General features: G+C 45.8%; 1 protein-coding gene across 3 annotated transcripts in view; it reads left to right on the forward strand.

Annotated features, from left to right (window-relative positions):
* The window catches only part of LOC138480803 (vascular endothelial growth factor receptor kdr-like), a 1,018,894-nt gene that overhangs the window by 224,720 nt on the left and 775,217 nt on the right, over positions 1-18,957 (forward strand). For all 3 annotated transcript variants that reach the window (XM_069612549.1, XM_069612547.1, XM_069612548.1), the window contains exon 3: positions 13,781-14,007. In XM_069612549.1, coding sequence (XP_069468650.1) covers positions 13,781-14,007 — 227 coding nt within the window. The remainder of the gene's footprint in view (positions 1-13,780; positions 14,008-18,957) is intronic.

Genomic DNA, 18,957 nt, shown 5'->3' on the forward strand with positions numbered 1-18,957 from the left:
AGGGCCATTATCACCTCATTATTGGACTGATGAATGGCACGCTTCCCAGAAGCCTGGGTCACTAGCAGTAGTGCATATTGCACATTTAGTGCCTTATCTGGCATTGGACAGATTTTGTCATGGTTACGGCTGCAGGAAATGACCACATTCGCTGGTGGTGTTCCAGAAACCAGGAATAGTTACTGTGGAATACTAGACATGCCAACATCCTCCAGACCCTGGGAGGGAGATTTTTCCCCAGAAAGTGGGAGAAAGGAATTTCCCCACAGGATTGCATGGGGGATTTAAAAAGCAATTTTTTAAACTGAAAAATCGGGAGTCTCCCGCCTAAATCTGGAGGGTTGGTATATATGGAATACTGCTGTGCTCTCTCTCTCTCTCTCTCTATATATATATATATAAAAGTGAAAATGTTGGGTTTGTGGCTTCACGTATGTTCCCTTTACAATTCCACACCGTTTCACCAACCTGCACCAGGTTTTTCACAGTCACCTGTTAGGACCCTCCGGACATTAGAGGCTACATCTTATCTGGAAACCCCACACCTTTCCCCGGATTTTAGCAAAAGTGCACATTTTGGTGTGGGTTTGTGGCTTTGCATATATTCCCTATATAATTCCACACCGTTTCACCAATCTGCACCACATGTTGCACAGTCACCTGTCAGGACCCTCCGGACATTACTAGCTACATGACATTTGGACACCCCACCATTTTCCCAGGATTGCAGCAAAAGTCTCTGGGTTTGTGGGTTTGTGGCTTTGCATATGTTCCCTATACCATTCCACACTTGTTCACCAATCTGCACCACATTTTGCACAGTCACCTGTTAAGAACCTCTGGACAATACTGGCTACATGATTTATGGATACCTCACTCCTTACCCCGAATTTCAGCAAAAGTGAAAATGTGGATGTGGGTTTGTGGCTTCGCGTACATTCCCCTATACACTTCCACACTGTTTCACCAATCTGCACAAAATTCTGCACAGTCACCTGTTAGGACCCTCCAGACATTACTGGCTACATCCCGCTTCGATACTCCACCAATTTACCCAGATTTCAGCAAAAGTGAAAATGTGGGTGTGGGTTTGCAGGTTTGTGACTTTGCATATGTTCCCTATACAATTCCACACTGTTTCACCAATCTGCACCACATGTTTCCCAGTCACCTGTTAGGACCCTTCAAACATTATTGACTACATGACACCTGGACACCCCACCCATCACCCCAGATTTCAGCAAAAGTGAAAATGTGGGTGTTGGTTTGCGGGTTTGTTGCTTTGTGTATGTTCGCTATACGATCCAACACCATTTCACCAATCTGCCCCAAATTGTGCACAGTCACCTATTAGGACACTCCAGACATTACTGGCTAAATGACATTTGGATACCCTTCCCCTTTGCCCAGATTTCAGCAAAAGACTCTGGGTTTGTGGCTTCGCGCATGTTCCCTATACAATTCCACACCGTTTCAACAATCTGCACCAAATTGTGCACAGCCACCTGTTAGGAGTCTCCAGACATTGCTGTCTACATGACATTTGGACAACCAGCCCCTTTCCCTGGATTTCAGCAAAAGTGAAAATGTGTGGGTGGGTTTGTGGCTTTGCGGTTGTTCCCTATCCAATTTCACACCATTTCACCACTCTGCACCAAATGATGCACAGACACCTGTTAGAACCCTACAGACATTACTGGCTACATGACATTTGGACACCCCAGCCCTTTCCCCGGGTTTCAACAAAAGCCAAAATTTGGTTGGGGGTTTGTGGTTTGGCAAAGCTTTGCTCCTTATACAATTCCGCAACGTTTCAGCAATCTGCAACACATTTTGCTCACTCACCTGGACCTATGATGGTATGAGAGCCCGTGCAAGGCCGGGTATATCAGTTAGTTTATGGCATAAATATATTGATCCGGCAAAGAACGCACTCCTGCCATGAACCAATCCGAACGTCAGAATGTAGGTAAAACAAAATCAACCAGGCACGCATCTTTCATGTGCAAGAATGTGCAAATGTATTGAACAATTTCAAAAAAGCAATTCTTCTTTTGAAAAACAAAAATTGGACAGCGGGAAAATGAACCTTTGAAAGGTACATGATTGCCCCGCTTTCTGTCTTACAAAAGGACTTCCTCGGGCAAGTATTACATTTTAAAAGTAACTCAACGTATTTAAAGGAAAGAACATGCATCTTCCTCATGTGACATCATTAAAAATGTGCTCCATAAACAAAGAATATATGCATTAAAACCAACATGCCAATAAGGTGCCATCTTACAAATACTGAATAGAATGCAAAATGAGTACAAAACACTTTCTTAATGCAATAATAGTTAATGCTATAAAGGTCAGCAAGAAGAATATTGACTAAATTGTATCTGTTCGAAACTTACAAACTAAAGTGCAAGTGCAAAATATGACTATATATCCGAACCAATTAACAAATCAAATACATTTGCTACAAATTCATCCATTTGAAGGCAATAACTGATAAGGCAAGCACTGTAGAAACAGCAGCAGCAACAGAATATAGCTGTCATAAGTACTATATAGTGTGACTTGTGCAAGAAGGTGCAATATTATAGAACACTTTCAAAAAAAGCGTTCCACCTTTAAAATTCGTAAGGTACATATTAGAATTAGCCAATCCAACCCAAGTGGGAATACAATGTAAACTATAGTGTTTGGGAGAATTCTCTTAAAAGGCTAATTTCCCTTACCTATAGAGTCCCTCAGCAGCGTTGCTGGATTTCAGGGGTTTATTTTTTTACTCCTACTAAGAGTGAGACTCTTTTTCGGACTCTTAGTTGAATTTTGCTGATGTGTGTTTTAGGCTATTTTTGGTGCTTATGGTCTATGGGGTTTTCTCACCCTCATAGGTATCATCTTTTTACTTGTGTGTTACACAGCACCCTCAGTGCAGTGACACAGGGGTGTCATAGTGACTCCCAAACATAGACTCCATACCCTGGGACTGACTACTGTCTCCCAGGGCATGTAAAGTATCCATTGACTTTACTAGTCAATTTCAATGAACAAAACCAGTACAACCCATCTTACTATGGAAGTACTGGGAAGGGTTAATAGTTTTTCCCTGGTGTTCATTTTCGAGGGGGTACTGTCCAGTTCCTCTCTGCGAAGTTTCTGGCTGGTGGCAGTGGTTACTACCGAGAATATTCGACCGCAAATATTTTCCTATGGGATTTTCCCATTGTTCGAGGCTACCACTTTTACTGACAGCCTCTAACATACCACCAGTTTATTTTGATATTAACTTTACTCTGGTAGGTTTTCTTTGCCAGATCTTTGAGATTATTTCTTTCTCGTGTCTTTCTCTGAAATCCTAATCCGGGTCGGGGATCCTTTGTTCGTCCTTTTGGCGGGGTTCTGCACAGAAGCCCTCCTTTCGGTGCCACTGAGTCTGGGGTAGACAGGACGTTTGGGAGGGGGAATAGGCACCCTGGACAGGGTTACCTAGGCAACCCAAGTCGCACTCTGCCCTGATAGGCTGGGGGTTATGCCGCTAGGATAACCACCCCACTGCATGAGTGACAGCTAGGCTGTCTGAATGGGGGTCCTTCTGCATAAAAGCAGGGCTCTGAGGACTGGAGGAGAAGATGTCACCACTGGAACTAAGTAACCCGAAGAGGAGAGAAGCTGAAGACATCTGCAACGACTGAACCACAGGTGAAGCCCTGCTGCAGATCCTCACCACTTTTCTCCAACGACTCGAGAAGATCTTCACCTCCAAGAGACTTCTTCCCTTGAGCTGGTGGGGCCAACCAGTTCACCAATCGCCCTCCAGGACCTGCCTTGGTCGAATCACCAGTGCCCTGCACTCGGAGACCGGATAGCCAGGCACCAGTCCATCACGACCGCGATTTAAAGGAGTGTACCTTTTATTCCGTTTCGGCATCACCGCAGCTGGCTTTTTCCCTGGGCAGTACAGTGACTCAAACCTTCCTCCATGACGAGAGCCTCTCTTCCTCTGCTGGATCTCCCGAATTGCAGGAACTGCCAGGAACAACTGCCACTGCAGGAGCCGCTTCCACTTTTCAAGGTACATTGTTCCGCCAGGCCTCCCGTTTCGTTGGGTACTGCTAAAGGTGTTTTAAATCCTTTACTTACCTGCTGGGTTGGCCGCCCCTTTCGTCTAACATTATGATTTACCTTCTGCAACCGCCTTTTCAAATCGTTAAACACAGACTTGACTGCAGCTACTAGAACCGTTTCATCCTGGGCACTTTGCCTTGTACCACTGACTCTGGCACAGGCCTATTGACTCTGGCTAAATCTGTTACAACTGCCTTCTGTAGATTGCTTTTCATCAAGAAATGTGTTGGTGCACCTAAACTCTTATAACCACCTTTCCTTCCTTTTTAAAATATTGCTGAAGTGCCATTTTGCTCGGTTTTCACCTAAGTATTGCTTATGCTAAAGTACTACCTTGCCGAACTTGTTCACCATTCAATTGGGAAGTGTTGCTGGTGTGTTTAGGAGTCTAACCCTGTATAACGTGTCCTTTCCCTCCCTCTGAAGAAATTGTTAGAGTGACATTTCTGCTTGGTTTACACTGTGCCGTTTTGCTCAGTTTTCACTCTTGCTCAAACTTGTCTACAATCTAATTAGGGAGTTGTGTATACTTTTCTTGACTGTTTTAACTTACTTTAATGATAGTGATTTGTGTGTGGAATTAAGATTGTGTAAAATAAATATATATATTCCTTTTGATACAAAGCTTTGGTCGGTGTGTTCTTGTTCCATAGTATTGTAGTCCTATTGTGTAAACCCTGAATACTGCTCATCTCCCTCTTGAGATAAGTCTGACTGCTCAGCCACAGCTACCAACTAAATCTGTGTGGTACAGACTGATACCAAAGGGGATTTATTGCATATAACTGTAGTCCTAATCTTCTGTAGTGCGCCCTAAGGGAACTGCATAGGATTCTGCCTAACATATACCATCAGCAAGAAGAACCTTTTAAAACAAGCAGATAGAAGGGCTCTGAACCTATGAAAGGTACATGGTTATCGCTAATAGATTACATACATAGTATGGTTAGGCAGTCAGACCCAAGTGGGAGTATAATGTACAATACTCTATCAGTAAGAAGAACTTATAACAAATATACAGATGCTATGCATCAAAAAACACCAATGCCCATACAATTCAAATGGCACATTCAGGAGGGAAAACATGCAATTCGTCATCTCCATTGTGCCCATTAGGTTTCATGGAGTTGAATGTAATAATTAATTGTGATTCTAGCTGGTGCAGTTTAAGTTCCCTATTGCCTTTTCTGAAATGTTCTGGTGGGACTGCACCATGATGTGACGCAGATGCTGCCCGACGATCAGACATTAGGGATTTTCTGGTTAGTGGGGAAGGTAAACAGAAAGACAGTGCTGTGATGGAAGTCATTGATCTTGGAGAAGACAGAATGGACCTTGAAGGATTGATCGATTATTTGAAGAGCCTAAAGTAATAGCGCAGTCCGTAAACATTAATACAATCAGACATGTGGATGGAGGGGCTTGTAGATCTCAAGAGTCTATAAACTCCAATAACACTAGTGAACCTGAGCCAGGGAACTACAGGGGTGGAGGGTTGCTGTGGGGCTGCCATAAATATGTGGGGTCTGGTGATCCTGAAACAACAAAGATGAGTGGAACAAACATAATGGGAAAGACCATAAGAATCAAAAGCCTTTTCTGTACACCCCTACAGTGTACGGTTAATAGGCAGCCATCTTAGACCGCTTGCATACGATAGTACTGCTGCGTCTCATTGTCTCTGAAGACTTAAGGCTAGATGAACAGCCTGAGAAGGTTGTTAATTTACAGTCGGAAAATGCTGCATCTATGGTGATGAAACACCAACATAGCTTCATGAGGTCAGGAGTTGAAATCAACAGACTTAGAGAGGGTGAAAGTAGGATGGAGGTTGCTAGCAGTATACTTAGGATTGGTCTGAGGTCAAGGATAAACCTATATCCTCAGAAGAAACGTTGATGATCGCTATTAGCCAGGATGGTCACCAGAGAACCTATTTTTAAAAAACAAGAAATTTGATAGTGCTAGGTGTTCATGGAATAATGACTGGTCCTGGTTGACAGGGACACTGCAACCACATATTCTGTGTAGACCCTGACACACAGTTGGTGGTAATATCTTGGAATCCAAGAGGGAATTCACAATATGGAGAAGAGGGGGGGGGGTGTTATGCATAATGTTGGATGGCTGTGCCGTATTAGCACTGCAGGAAATGTCGTCCACTGGGCCCATAGTATTTGATGAAAGAAACGCCATACACAAGTTGGCCACCCAGGGGGCAAGGGGACGGCCAAATGGAGGCCTTATCATTCGTGCCCTTAACTCTGAAGAAGTAGAGAAAATTGAGGTATAATGTGAAAATCTACTGGTAGGCCTTATTCTGGGAAACCTTTTAGGTAACAATAAAAGGACGGTGCCCATAAATGTGTATGATCCCCTGGGCCTGGGCAGAACAACAGAGCTAATGAATGTAATGAATGCTATTACTTAGCTGTGCAATCCTGCGGTTATTGATCCAGATATTTCAGTCATTAATGCTAAAATCCTGCATACTTTAACTTAATGCGTTAGAACATGATGCCGGAGTCCCGCAAGTAACTTTAAGGCAGACAATATATAATGATGCGAGCAGGGACGTCATTTAGGGGTCACCAGAGGTCTCCCTTGCGACCCCTGAGGTCTTCTTTGCTACCCCTGTGGTCTCCCTTGCTACCCCTACAAAAACAATCTTATTATTATTATTTTTGTTTTACAAATTGAATCTCCTGGGCTGTGGCCAGTGCCATGTGTCTATTTGAGCTATTTGTCTTTCTGGAATTCCATACAATAATTGTGAGACTCATTAAAGGTTTATTTTAGGCACACTTCAGGGGGTGAGTCACTGATTTAGTCTGTTCTTAAACACCTCAAATTGACAATGCGGACGAAATCCTCCAAAAAGCATTTAGAGTAGAATAAGCATTAATTTCAGGCTATGTATTTTGCTTTTGCCAAGTTGCAGTTATAGCATGTTTTTTTCTGCCGATACATATGGTGATCCATTCTTGTATGAAATGTATATCACGTTACAGTGATATTGTAACCATATTTTTCATTGTGCACTTAGAATAAATGCTATGTGATGCCACTTCCTGTTTTGTCAAGTGGTAAACGGTCGTGTTCCATCGCTTCCTGTGATGTCACGTTGGGGTGGGGGTCAAATGACATCACTTCCTGTGATGTCATCGGGGGTCAAGGGTCATGTGATGTCACATTTCCGCTACCTCTGGTATTTTAGTGAAATGACATCCCTGGATATGGGGACAGATGGTTGAACTATCTACATAGTCTGTAACTTACTATGATTCATGGTAGGAGCATAGGTGATATCCCGGGAGCATTCACCAGGGTAACCTTGCTGAGTTGTTCTACTTTGGATTATTGGTTTGTATCAACTTGCTGTTTCCAAGATGCCTTAGCATTTGTTGTGGAGCGCTGCGATGAAAGCGATCATTACCCAACAATATTATGCAGCTCAACTGAAGTTTTAAGGGTGGAGAGAGATCATACTGCTGAAATTGGGCTTAATACAGCTGGAAATCCAATTAAGTGGAGAGCTGGCACAATGACCAAAGCAAATAGCCTTGTCGCGGAAAAAGGGCTAGAGTGCCTTAATAATGAGGGGCAATCAGTAGTGAGGCAATGCTCCCCTGTGTAGGGGGGGGGAGAGCTGTACATTTTCACTTGAGGTGTCCAATCTGTTTGTGCGATTTCAAACGTTTGTTTCCCATCTAATAGAATGTTGTTTCCCGCGGCAAGGGCGAGTGTGAGGGCGATGCTTTAAATATGAAGGGCACAGTATTAGGAAACACGTACACACGTGTGATCATAGGGTACGAGCAAGGAAATAATTACTCAGAAGTGAGATTAGGCAGAAATATAAAGGAAATTAAATCTTGTTACGGAAGATGGGCCCATAACTTGAGGGGTATTCAGGGAGTTGCAAAGTAGCAGGAGTTCATGAATATTTGTGGTACTAATGACTCTCAATCCGTTTGGCAACTCGTCAATGGCTGAGTTGCCCAGAATTGCTTAGCGGGTGGTGCATCTGGGGGGGGGCATGGAGCCAATATAAAAAAGACACCCTAGGCAGATTGCCTGACACCAATGCTTTTCAGTGTGACCGGGCTACTGTGTGGTCAGGAAACTTCAGTGAAAAGGATCTGGTGAACCTAATCATAGGCAGAAAGGGGTCTCTGGCCCGAGGCCTGGATAGACTCTGCAACGCAATCTTAAAACTTAATCTCCTATTTTTTGGAGCAAAATATTGATGTTTATTTCCGAAAATATCAGTCAAACTAGCACAATTCCCATCTCCTGGCAAACTAGTATTCTGGTGCCAGACTACAAAAGTGATTACAGAATTGCTCCTGGAAACTATCGTATCCTAGCAATGCTTGAGGTTTCATCCAAACTGTTGGCTAGACTATTGCTGGGTGATTTGACAAATTGGGCAAATCATGATCGAATCCTACCAGTCAATGAAACGGGCTTCCGGAAGGTCCACACTTGATTATCTAATTGCGTTAACCACAATTGTCGAGGCGGCCTGGAGTCTGCGTGAGCAAGATATGTATGTTGCTTACGTAGACTTCAGTGCATCCTTTGACACTGTGGATAGAAATAGGTAGTGGAAGAAACTGTACTGCTGGGGAATACCTGCAGGTCTTTTGAATATAATCATACTTTTGTACCATAACACTACAGTGAAAGTCAGGCTTGATCGGTTTGGGTGCTTAACTGAGGCAATACCAATGCACACAGGGTTGAAACAAGGGTAGATTTAGGCCCATATATTGTCCAATTTATATCTGGCAGATCTATCTGACTATTCACAAAAGGCAGTGGCATCTCCCCCTATATTGGGAGGAGTGTAAATTCCCTGGTTGGGCTATGTGAACGATCTCCTTCTGCTGAATAAAATGCCCATAGGGCCGCAAGCCCTTATTGGTATGCTGGGAGAATTTGCTGGTCTTCATAATTTAGAGATAAACACCAAAAAACCAAAGATCATGGTTTTCAGGAAACCCAGTAAAAAAAGGGGTAACGTGTACAAATGGATATTAAATGGAAGTCCCGTGGAGCGTGTTAGAGAATATCAATATTTGGGCGTGGTCATTGATCAACATCTCGCTTGGTACCCGCGATCAGAATATCAGGAGGTAGAGAGGCAACAACAACTTGGGGTATTAAAGCATTTGCAAAACAATATGCAGGCTTCTCTATTGAGGCAGTGATAAAGACTTTCAAGGCTAAAATTGTATCTAAATTATTGTATTGGGCAGAAATATGGGCTTATAGAAAAGCAGAAGAACTGGAAAATATCGAGGCTTGTGGCCTAAGGTTATAATGACACTTTTCAAAGAATCTGCCCATTGGGTTCTTGAGGCATGGTGGTCATACTGGCTCCACACGGTCACTCCTGCAATATAAGAGAGTGAGTGATTATTGGAGATGGATTAATGCTGAACCACATACTCTTTTAAATCTGCTGTCTGTGGAAGCCATAAAAATGAAGGAACATAGTACAAAAACAGTCATGGTTGGCACGATGGAGGAGGCAAGTGTTTGGAGCCAGAGGTAGAATTTTGATTTAACCCGCATTACCAAGCTTAGTCTAGAAAAAATGTTGAAGGTTGAAACAATCATGGCTGAAAGGATGCAGAATGTTGTGAACCTTGAGACCAAAAGCAGTAGCTGCAACTATCTGCTGCACAATATTCCGCCAGGAAGTGTGGTCCGGTACCTCCAGGAATTCCCAAAGGCCAGTGTCAGGGCAGAATATAGGAGAGTCAACTTTTACTTGGTGAATGCGCTGGAGCTACTAGGAGCCGGAACTTGAATCCCGAAAAATAATCCAAAGTGTAGATTCGGTAAACAGCAAAACACTTGCTAGTCCAATGTTCTCATTTTGAACAGGATATAAATAAAAGGCGTTGATATTATTAGTATTATTATTATTACATATATTTTTCTATTTTCTATTTTATTTTGTCTTATTTACTTATTTCATTCTGTTTCTGTGGAGATTATCTGCAATTAAGATGTATTTATTGAAGTATGTTTCTCGTGTTTAATGCTGTTTACATAATGTCCTGTATTTAGAATTGTGAAAAGTTTTAGAGTATAACACAATACATTTAAAAAAAAAGGCTTTGATACCAGGAGGTTTTAATTCAAGGGATGAAGTTGTAGGAAACGAAATCCGGGACTGTTTCATTAGAGGAGAAGACATCCCTTGTATATATCATTTACGGTGAGGTAGAAAACCTCGAATAGAAAACAACTAATTTTAGCTACTTTGAATGCAATCCCCCTCATCCTCCCATTTCCTCCACTCAGGAAGATAGCTCAGGGGCAACGTGCTCGCCTTGGCAGTGAGATGGCACAGAGCATCACAGGTTCGATCCCCGAGTCCACGCTTAGCAACCTCTGGGTACTAAGCAATCTATAAATAACTTATCATATCATCCAACCTCCCATCGATTTTTTTCGTCTGACTCCATTGTTTGTAATTTGAGGTTTTCTACCATGCAGTAATGGTCTGGGATATTTTGTAGTGATACCATTAAGGAGGACCTTAAGGTCCAGACCGATCAAACCACCAGCATGTCTGTAAAGAACTAATTTAGGCCTACAATTATCATCACGACACGGAACGTGATAAGAGCCTTAAAAACCACCCCAGGAAAGGAACACTGTGAAAGGAAATGCATAATATGATCGCCTGCGTGTATAGTTGTTGTTTCACCCAGCATTGAACTCAATGCCCCCTTTCCCATTTCTAAAACCCGACATTTCGCAGCTCTTAAGGGCCAAGATTGATCCTCAAATATCTACCTGCTGACGTGTCTGCAGCCCCCTAAGTGTTGAAATAAAAAAGAAAGCAAAAAAAGAAAGAAGAGAATCCAGGGCACAGTTTTCCAGACCGCGAAATATCACTGAGCGCTGGAAGCAGTTGGGGCGCAGTGCTCTACAGCAGGTGGTCCCTTCGGGCGCAGTGCGGTACAGCAGCTGGTCCCTGTGGGCGCATGGCTCTACAGCAGGTGGTCCCTGCGGGCACAGTGCTCTACAGCAGGTAATCCCTGCGGGCACAGTGCTCTACAGCAGCTGGTCCCTGTGGGCGCATGGCTCTACAGCAGGTGGTCCCTGCGGGCACAGTGCTCTACAGCAGGTAGTCCCTGCGGGCGCAGTGCGGTACAGCAGCTGGTCCCTGTGGGCGCATGGCTCTACAGCAGATGGTCCCTGCGGGCGCAGTGCTCTACAGCAGGTGGTCCCTGCGGGCGCAGTGCGGTACAGCAGCTGGTCCCTGTGGGCGCATGGCTCTACAGCAGGTGGTCCCTGCGGGCGCACTGCTCTACAGCAGGTGATCCCTGCGGGCGCAGCGCTGTACAACAGGCAGTGTGGCCAACTGTCCCGGATTTCACGGGATTGTCCCGCAATTAGGGACTCTGTCCTGCAGTTTGCAGAGTGGCTGTGCGGGACGCAGGTTGTCCCGACTTTCGTTGGGACAACCTGCCTCCAGCACAGCCACTCTGCAAACTGAAGTCGGCATTTACACAGCATGCCACTGCCGCCTGCTGCTTTCTTTCTCCGGGCGGCTCCTTTTGAGCCTGCAGGTTGAGCTGCTGCCGCTCTGACACCTGGCTTCATTCAAATGCTAATGCTTTGTTCCTGGGGTCGTGATGGTCATGTTTGCAAAACGTGACCATCACCTCCCAAGCACAAACCATTTGCATTTCAATTAAGCCAGGAATTAAGAGCCATTAAAAAAATGTACATTAAAAAAGGGGCGGGTCAAATGTGAATGACGTGACGTCATCACCGCCTTCTGGGCAAATGTCCCACGAAAGACTATCAAAGAGTTGGCGACCCTAACAACAGGTTGTCCCTGCGGGCGCAGTGCTGTACAGCAGCTGGTCCCTGCGGGCTCAGTGCTCTACAGCAGGTGGTCCCTGCAGGTGCAGCGCTGTACTGCAGGCAGTCCCTGCAGGTGCAGTGCTATACAGCAGCTGGTCCCTGCGGGCACAGTGCTGTACAGCAGCTGGTCCCTGCATGTTCAGTGCTCTACAGCAGGTAGTCCCTGCGGGCGCAGTGCTGTACAGCAGCTGGTCCCTGGGGGTGCAGTGCTTTACAGCAGCTGGTCCCTGTGGGTGCAGTGCTATGCAGCAGGTGGTCCCTTTGGGCGCAGTGCTGTACAGAAGCTGGTCCCTGCGGGCGCCGTGCTATACAGCAGCTGGTCCCTGCGGGCACAGTGCTGTACAGCAGCTGTTCCCTGCATGTTCAGTGCTCTACAGCAGGTAGTCCCTGCGGGCGCAGTGCTGTACAGCAGCTGGTCCCTGGGGGTGCAGTGCTTTACAGCAGCTGGTCCCTGTGGGTGCAGTGCTATGCAGCAGGTGGTCGCTTCGGGCGCAGTGCTGTACAGCAGCTGGTCCCTGCGGGCGCCGTGCTCTACATCAGCTGGTCCCTGCAGGTGCAGTGCTATACAGCAGCTGGTCCCTGCGGGTGCAGTGCTGTACAGCAGCTGGTCTCTGCAGACGCAGGGTTGTTCAGCAGCTGGTCCCTGCGGGTGCAGTTCTATACAGCAGCTGGTCCCTGCGGGTGCAGTGCTCTACAGCAGGTGGTCCCTGCGGGTGCAGTGCTGTGCAGCGGCTGGTCCATGCAGGCACAGGGCTGTACAGCAGCTCGTCCCTAGAGGCGCAGTGCTCTACAGCAGGTGGTCCCTGCAGGCGCAGTGCTGTACAGCAGTTGGTCCCTGCAGGCGCAGTGCTGTACAGCAGCCGGTACCTGGAGGTGCAGTGCTTTACAGCAGCTGGTCCCTGCGGGTGCAGTGCTATACAGCAGGTGGTCCCTTTGGGCGCAGTGCTGTACAGCAGCTGGTCCCTGCGGGCGCAGTGCTCTGCAGCAGCTGGTCCCTGCGGGTGCAGTGCTATACAGCAGCTGGTCCCTGTGGGTGCAGTGCTCTACAGCAGGTGGTCCCTGCGGGTGCAGTGCTGTACAGCAGCTGGTCTCTGCTGACGCAGGGCTGTTCAGCAGCTGGTCCCTGCGGGCGCAGTGCTGTACAGCAGCTGGTCCCTGCGGGTGCAGTGCTCTACAGCAGGTGGTCTCTGCGGGTGCAGTGCTGTGCAGCGGCTGGTCCCTGCAGGCACAGGGCTGTACAGCAGCTCGTCCCTAGAGGTGCAGTGCTCTACAGCAGGTGGTCCCTGCAGGCGCAGTGCTCTACAGCAGGTGGTCCCAGCAGGCGCAGTGCTGTACAGCAGCTGGTCCCTGCAGGCTCAGTGCTGTACAGCAGGTGGCCCATGCGGGTGCAGTGCTGTACAGCAGGTGGCCCCTGCAGGTGCAGCGCTCTACAGCAGGTGGTCCCTGTGGGCGCAGTGCTCTACAACAGCTGGTCCCCGCGGGTGCAGCGCTTTACAGCAGCATGGACTTCTGGTTTCCTGAATGCAGGATTCGGGGAGACATTTGTGGCCAGATTCCGAATCTGTGGAAATCTGGCTCATTTCTCGCACTGCCCACCTTTAGATCTCATGGGGAGTATCCAAGTCATCAGTGCCCATGTGAAGTCTTGTCTCTAATCGTTATATATTGATATAAAAATATATGTGTCCAATATAAGGATATGACAGTCATGTGGGCCCAGGACCGTGATCTAATGCTTATCGTTTGTCTGTTCCTTTAACAGGGGATCTTCAAACCTGACCTGGGCCTGGGGTGAATGGCAGAGCCCAGTTGGCCCCCGTTTCCATGTGACTGAGCACAGGTGCCCAGGCACGCAACACCAGCACCTCATCTGTAGTCGACTGACCTTGAACGCAGCCTTGGCTGGTGACACTGGCTACTTCACCTGCCTTTACAGCAACGTCAAGGACGACCAAGACAACATGGCCAAGATCTATGTGTTTGTGAAAGGTAAGGGATGGGAACACAAACCCCTGAAGTGCTTCTCGACTTCCAGGCACTCTTCTCTCTCTTGTCCCTCTTTCCTGCTGTTAAAGCCTTGCTAGGACACTCAGGAGCAGGTATATAGGGCCAATCATACAGCCAAAGTGTGTAGCATCGCGGCTAGCGTCTTCTTGAGTGCCATGTCAGTGGAATGTCATGTAAGAGGATTCAATTCAACACTACAGCTAAGTCAATGCCTAGTCTGGGATACTGAATGGAAACCCTTATTGATATATCTTTATGTCCAGTTCATGAGCTCTGGATGACTACCCCTATATAACACCCCTCTCTTAGAAGCCCCCTGACCCCACTGAGCCAAAAAGTAGTTCTGTTTTGCAAGTTTAAAAGGTTTATTTGAGAATTTAAACAATATATATATATCACACTTTATAATAAATTAATATCTGATAGTAAACTTAGACATATGATGTTGATCAACAATGGGTAATCTGGCACTAGCACACTTCTTTACAATCAATGAGGAGTTACTATAGGATGGATCAAGTAGCAAAAATACTTTTATGATTTCAAATGGGTGCAATGTTGAATGAAAATGCAGTACAGAACTAATTAATATGGTTTCACAAGATATCATATGTTCACTTTTTCCCTGGTGGCAATTCACCCCCCTCCCCTATGCAATGTAAGACATGGAAGTAGATGGAAAGAGGGGCACACAGTTCTCAGGAATGCAATCAAATAGAATTCAGTTAAATTCCCCCCCAGCAGCTTATACAACAGATAGGAGTTTTGAAACACAGGCAAAATGCTTTGAATATGGTGACAATGCAGTGAGAAATATGCTGAAAATGCTTTTAATTCCCTTCAGGAGGTTCAGGGTGAGTGGTATCTAGTTAATATTAGTTCAGGCTCACTCTAGCAATGATTCAGGGATGGTTCTTAGGAGGCAAACGAAATTTTAGCAGTTCAGGCAAAAGCTGCTGATTTGTACAGGTGGCTGAAATCAGGCCAAATCGCAAATCGCGGTAAAATTTGCGAGTGCGTGAATCGTGATGACGGAGGCACTATATAGTCGGTTCTAGGTTCTTTAGAAAGCCTAGATTCTAAGCTTTCAGAGGAAAGTTGAATCAAGTTCCTAGCACAAACGGTTACGGAGTTATGAACGATTTTGTGAAGGTTGTTTTTAGGATTTGAAATTTTAAAAGTTCAAACCGACAGGTTACAGCTTGCAGCTAGAAAATGACAGGTGACAGTTCTACTTAGGTTAAATAGATTGAATTATATTATATTAAACTAAGGGATATGTTCTGAGTTTTGCTGAGTACTCACAAGAGATTTTGGACAGGAAGGCGACTTTGTCACGGATCCGGTCACTGCGCACAGCACTTTAGAGCGATCTGGTCTCCGGTTCCGAATACAGCTCTGCTTTCTGGGTCACCGGCACTGCTCCTGGATCTTGGGTTCTGCTGGTCTGGTCTAGCACCGGTCTGCACGGCTCCTGGTCCCGCTTTCTCCGGACACAGCGCTGATCTGCACGGCTCCTGGACACTGCTACCGGTCCCGGCAATGTTCTAGGCAGGGAATTCAAACAGCTCGCCCGGCTGTTGATAGTTGGTTAGGTTTGCTGGATGCTGAGGCCTGCTGAGAAGAGTTCTCAGTCTGTGGGTTTAGGCCCTTACTTTGAGTTCTGGATCAAGTTCTTTGGAGTTTTAAAGTCTAAGTGTTGGATCTGGTGCCTTCTGGATGTTGTGTGGTCCCGCAGAGCGCGTTGCAGCAAATGGATTTCAATCTCTCCACCTGGGTTTCAATGTTCCTTTTATATGTTTTGAAAGTGGGTGTGTGCGCAGCATCACTAATCCAGCCCCTCTCTCAATTTATCATTGGTCAAGCTTTCCTTTCTCTCTTGATTGGGGGAAAGAAGTGGAGTGTCAGAGCGATGTCATTATATGGCCTGCAGAAAGGACACTCCCCTGTCAAATTGCACACAAATCTATATTTGATCAAAATACACATTTCTCAAATACATAGTGGTTTGTCATTGCATGTACATATTACCTATCACATGAGGTAGTCTCAAATCTGCTCTTCCTGAGGGCTTTCATTCAAAAATGGCAACTTATTTTCGATTTTAGTGGGTTATGCAACCTTGGTTCTTCATTAAAAGTTATACACATATACACAGGCTGTCCATACCTACTCCAGTAAATTCCCATATCTCTAGCTTAAACACAGAGTATGTGGTGTCAAAAAATAGCGGGGTTTTGCCCCAGAACATCACACAAATTGGAGTTTGGGCTTGAATCGAAGGTACATTTTTTAAATTAAGGCTCTCAAAGTTATACATTCCTGTCATTTGATTACAAAGAGTTATCAGTATTTTTATAAACTGTATTTTTACTGCAATTCAGCTCTCAGAGCGTTAGTCTCCTCCTCCTAGAAACTTGGGTGGGTCAGAAACCATGCCTCTGCTGGCAGGCAGACCTTTGTTGACAGGAAACAGTCAAAATCAACATATTCTATTCAAGTGCAAGAGCCTATTGTGTGGTCTCTGGGAGGCTGAGGTCAGCAGACCATGGGGTCACTTTGCATTTGGTTATTATGACCATGTGATATCCTGGGCTGTGGTGTGAATCTCTTGAGGTGAGAGGGTTTCCCAGGCTTCTGGCCTCTGGGAACAGCAGGTGGCTAATTTTTGATTAAAATGCAGCCTTTGAAGTCAGCTGAGTCAAATTCCTTTGTCAGCAACTGCACTCAGTTCTCCTGTCAGAGTTTAGACCGCTAGCGCCGCCTTGGGGATTTTGTTGGTACTGCATCCATTTTTGGGATCTTTCTTGGATTAATGCATTCCAAACAGGAATGGTTCTTACATGGTAGTAAATAATCCTTGCTTAACATTGTTTTGATGGGGCTCCTTACAGTAAAATGGTTATGTGGACCCCCACAAAAGGGTTGAATCTTTAAAGTGGTCCAATGAGCCACGATTTCAGCAACTTTTTGACATCAGTAACAGTGGATTTTTTTAACAAAGATCTTTCTTTACACTGGTGGGTGGCAAGTTAGGTAACCATTTTGGTGTGCGCACAAACTGCGTGGTTCTCCTGGATTCTGGCGCACATGTGGGCTTTTTGGCCATCTTGGATTTTCTAAGCCCACAGCACCAAATGTTGCAGCATGATAGCTCAAACGTGGCTCAGGACACCCAACAAGGCCCCCCCACCCGACTGCACTTTAAATCTGAGATGATGGGCAGTCGGGTGCAAAGAGTGTTTTGACCCACGTACTGGTATGTCCGCATAATCTTCTCCCAATTCTGCAAATGGCACAGTTCAGCATCTTTTCCTCCATCCGGTACTGATCGATCGGTTCTCCTCGCCGGTCCTGATGGGAATATTGGGCGGTACCCCGGGCCCCTTGGGTCTCTGCTCCCGGTATTGGACGAATTATTCCCCGGGACTCAAGGTTCTTAATTATTTCAGTGAGGGACTCCATGGATGCGAGAGGCAAACGATATTGCTTCAAAAACACTGGAGTCATTCCAGGGTGCGTGGGAATTGTTGTTGTGTGGATGTCGGTGCAACCACAGTCATATGAGTCTACCGCAAAGAGATCTTGGAAATCCAAGAAAACTTGTTTCAACTTTTGCTTCTGTTCCAGGGTCACACAGGCATCAGCTAGGTTGACTCTCTCTTCCACCATCTGCCTCAAGCCTGGAAAGACTTCTGGTTTGGCTATCTCAGCGGCCTCCTCCAGCTGGGTGGAGAAGTCCCTGGTCAGAGTGCTGATTTGGACTGGAGGCCTCAGGTGGGAAAAGCAACCCTCATGGACCTGGAAAATCACCTCATCCCTCCTGAAGTCACAAGTCACATCTTCCTTACCATAAGGGCAGGAAGTGTACACCAGGAAGTTCCCCCCATGCCGGGTGAAAATCCTGTCTGGTGTTGTATTGTCCTCACTGTCACTGTCAAAACAGTCCTTGGGGATTGGTCCTAACAGTTCATTTCCTAGATCAATGGAGAAATGTCAGTCATCAACCGCCATTCCAATAAAGGTGCCTGCGGCTAGAGTAATACTCTTTAAGTCGCTGTTATCCACCTCTATTGGAATGGTGTCATGTTCTATGTTGACTAATGGAGTTGGGTTTACCCCCAACCCTTGCTGTTGGAGAGAAGCATTTAGATGTATATAAGCATCAGGGTTTTTCAATTTCTGTCCTCTTTTAACTTTCACTTCCAGGGAGAATTGTCGGGTCCTTTCTGGGATGGTGACTTCCTCTTTAATCTGAATTTCAACTGCATAAGGTAGCAATTGATCTGACCTAAATGCTTTTTCTGGATCATCAAAGCCCATGGGATTATCCGCTAATCGGGACGAAGCTTTGAAGTTTATTAGGTCCAAACTAATGGCAAAGCGATTGAGAATGTCACTGCCTAAGTAAAAGGCGGCAGTGACATCTCGCACGACCCAACAATTATGGACTATGCTCTTGTTGCCAATGGAGATTTCGAGCATACACCTGCTTGGCAGGAGATGTTGGGAATTAGGTGCTTCCAGGTTAATTTCCCATTTGTCTATCAGTTTGAATGTGGGAATGGCTGGATCTTTTGGGAGTTGGCGGAACATGGCTTCGCTGATGAAGCTCTTACCGTTGTTCACACACACTCGAGCGAGAACAGAGTCCTTCCCATCATTTAACTGAACAGGGATGAACAACTGCTCTCCAATTTGCTGAATATCAGCCAGGCTCTGAGCTGATGTCACATCTTTCTGGACTATAGGAGTGGGAGTGTCTGATTGTGGATTAGTAAAGAATTTCAGGGTGTTTCCTTCCAGTGTGGAATACCACCTTAAACTGGAAGGAAGGTTGATTTTAAGAAATAGAGAGGACCCCCCATCACCAGTCTGTTGTCCTACTGCTATTACTGTCACGTCTGGAATTTGGTTGTTCTGGAAGTGAAA

This window comes from Ambystoma mexicanum, chromosome 5p, assembly GCF_040938575.1.
Source record: "Ambystoma mexicanum isolate Mex_15411 chromosome 5p, UKY_AmexF1_1, whole genome shotgun sequence".
Classification (NCBI taxonomy): Eukaryota; Metazoa; Chordata; class Amphibia; order Caudata; family Ambystomatidae; genus Ambystoma; species Ambystoma mexicanum.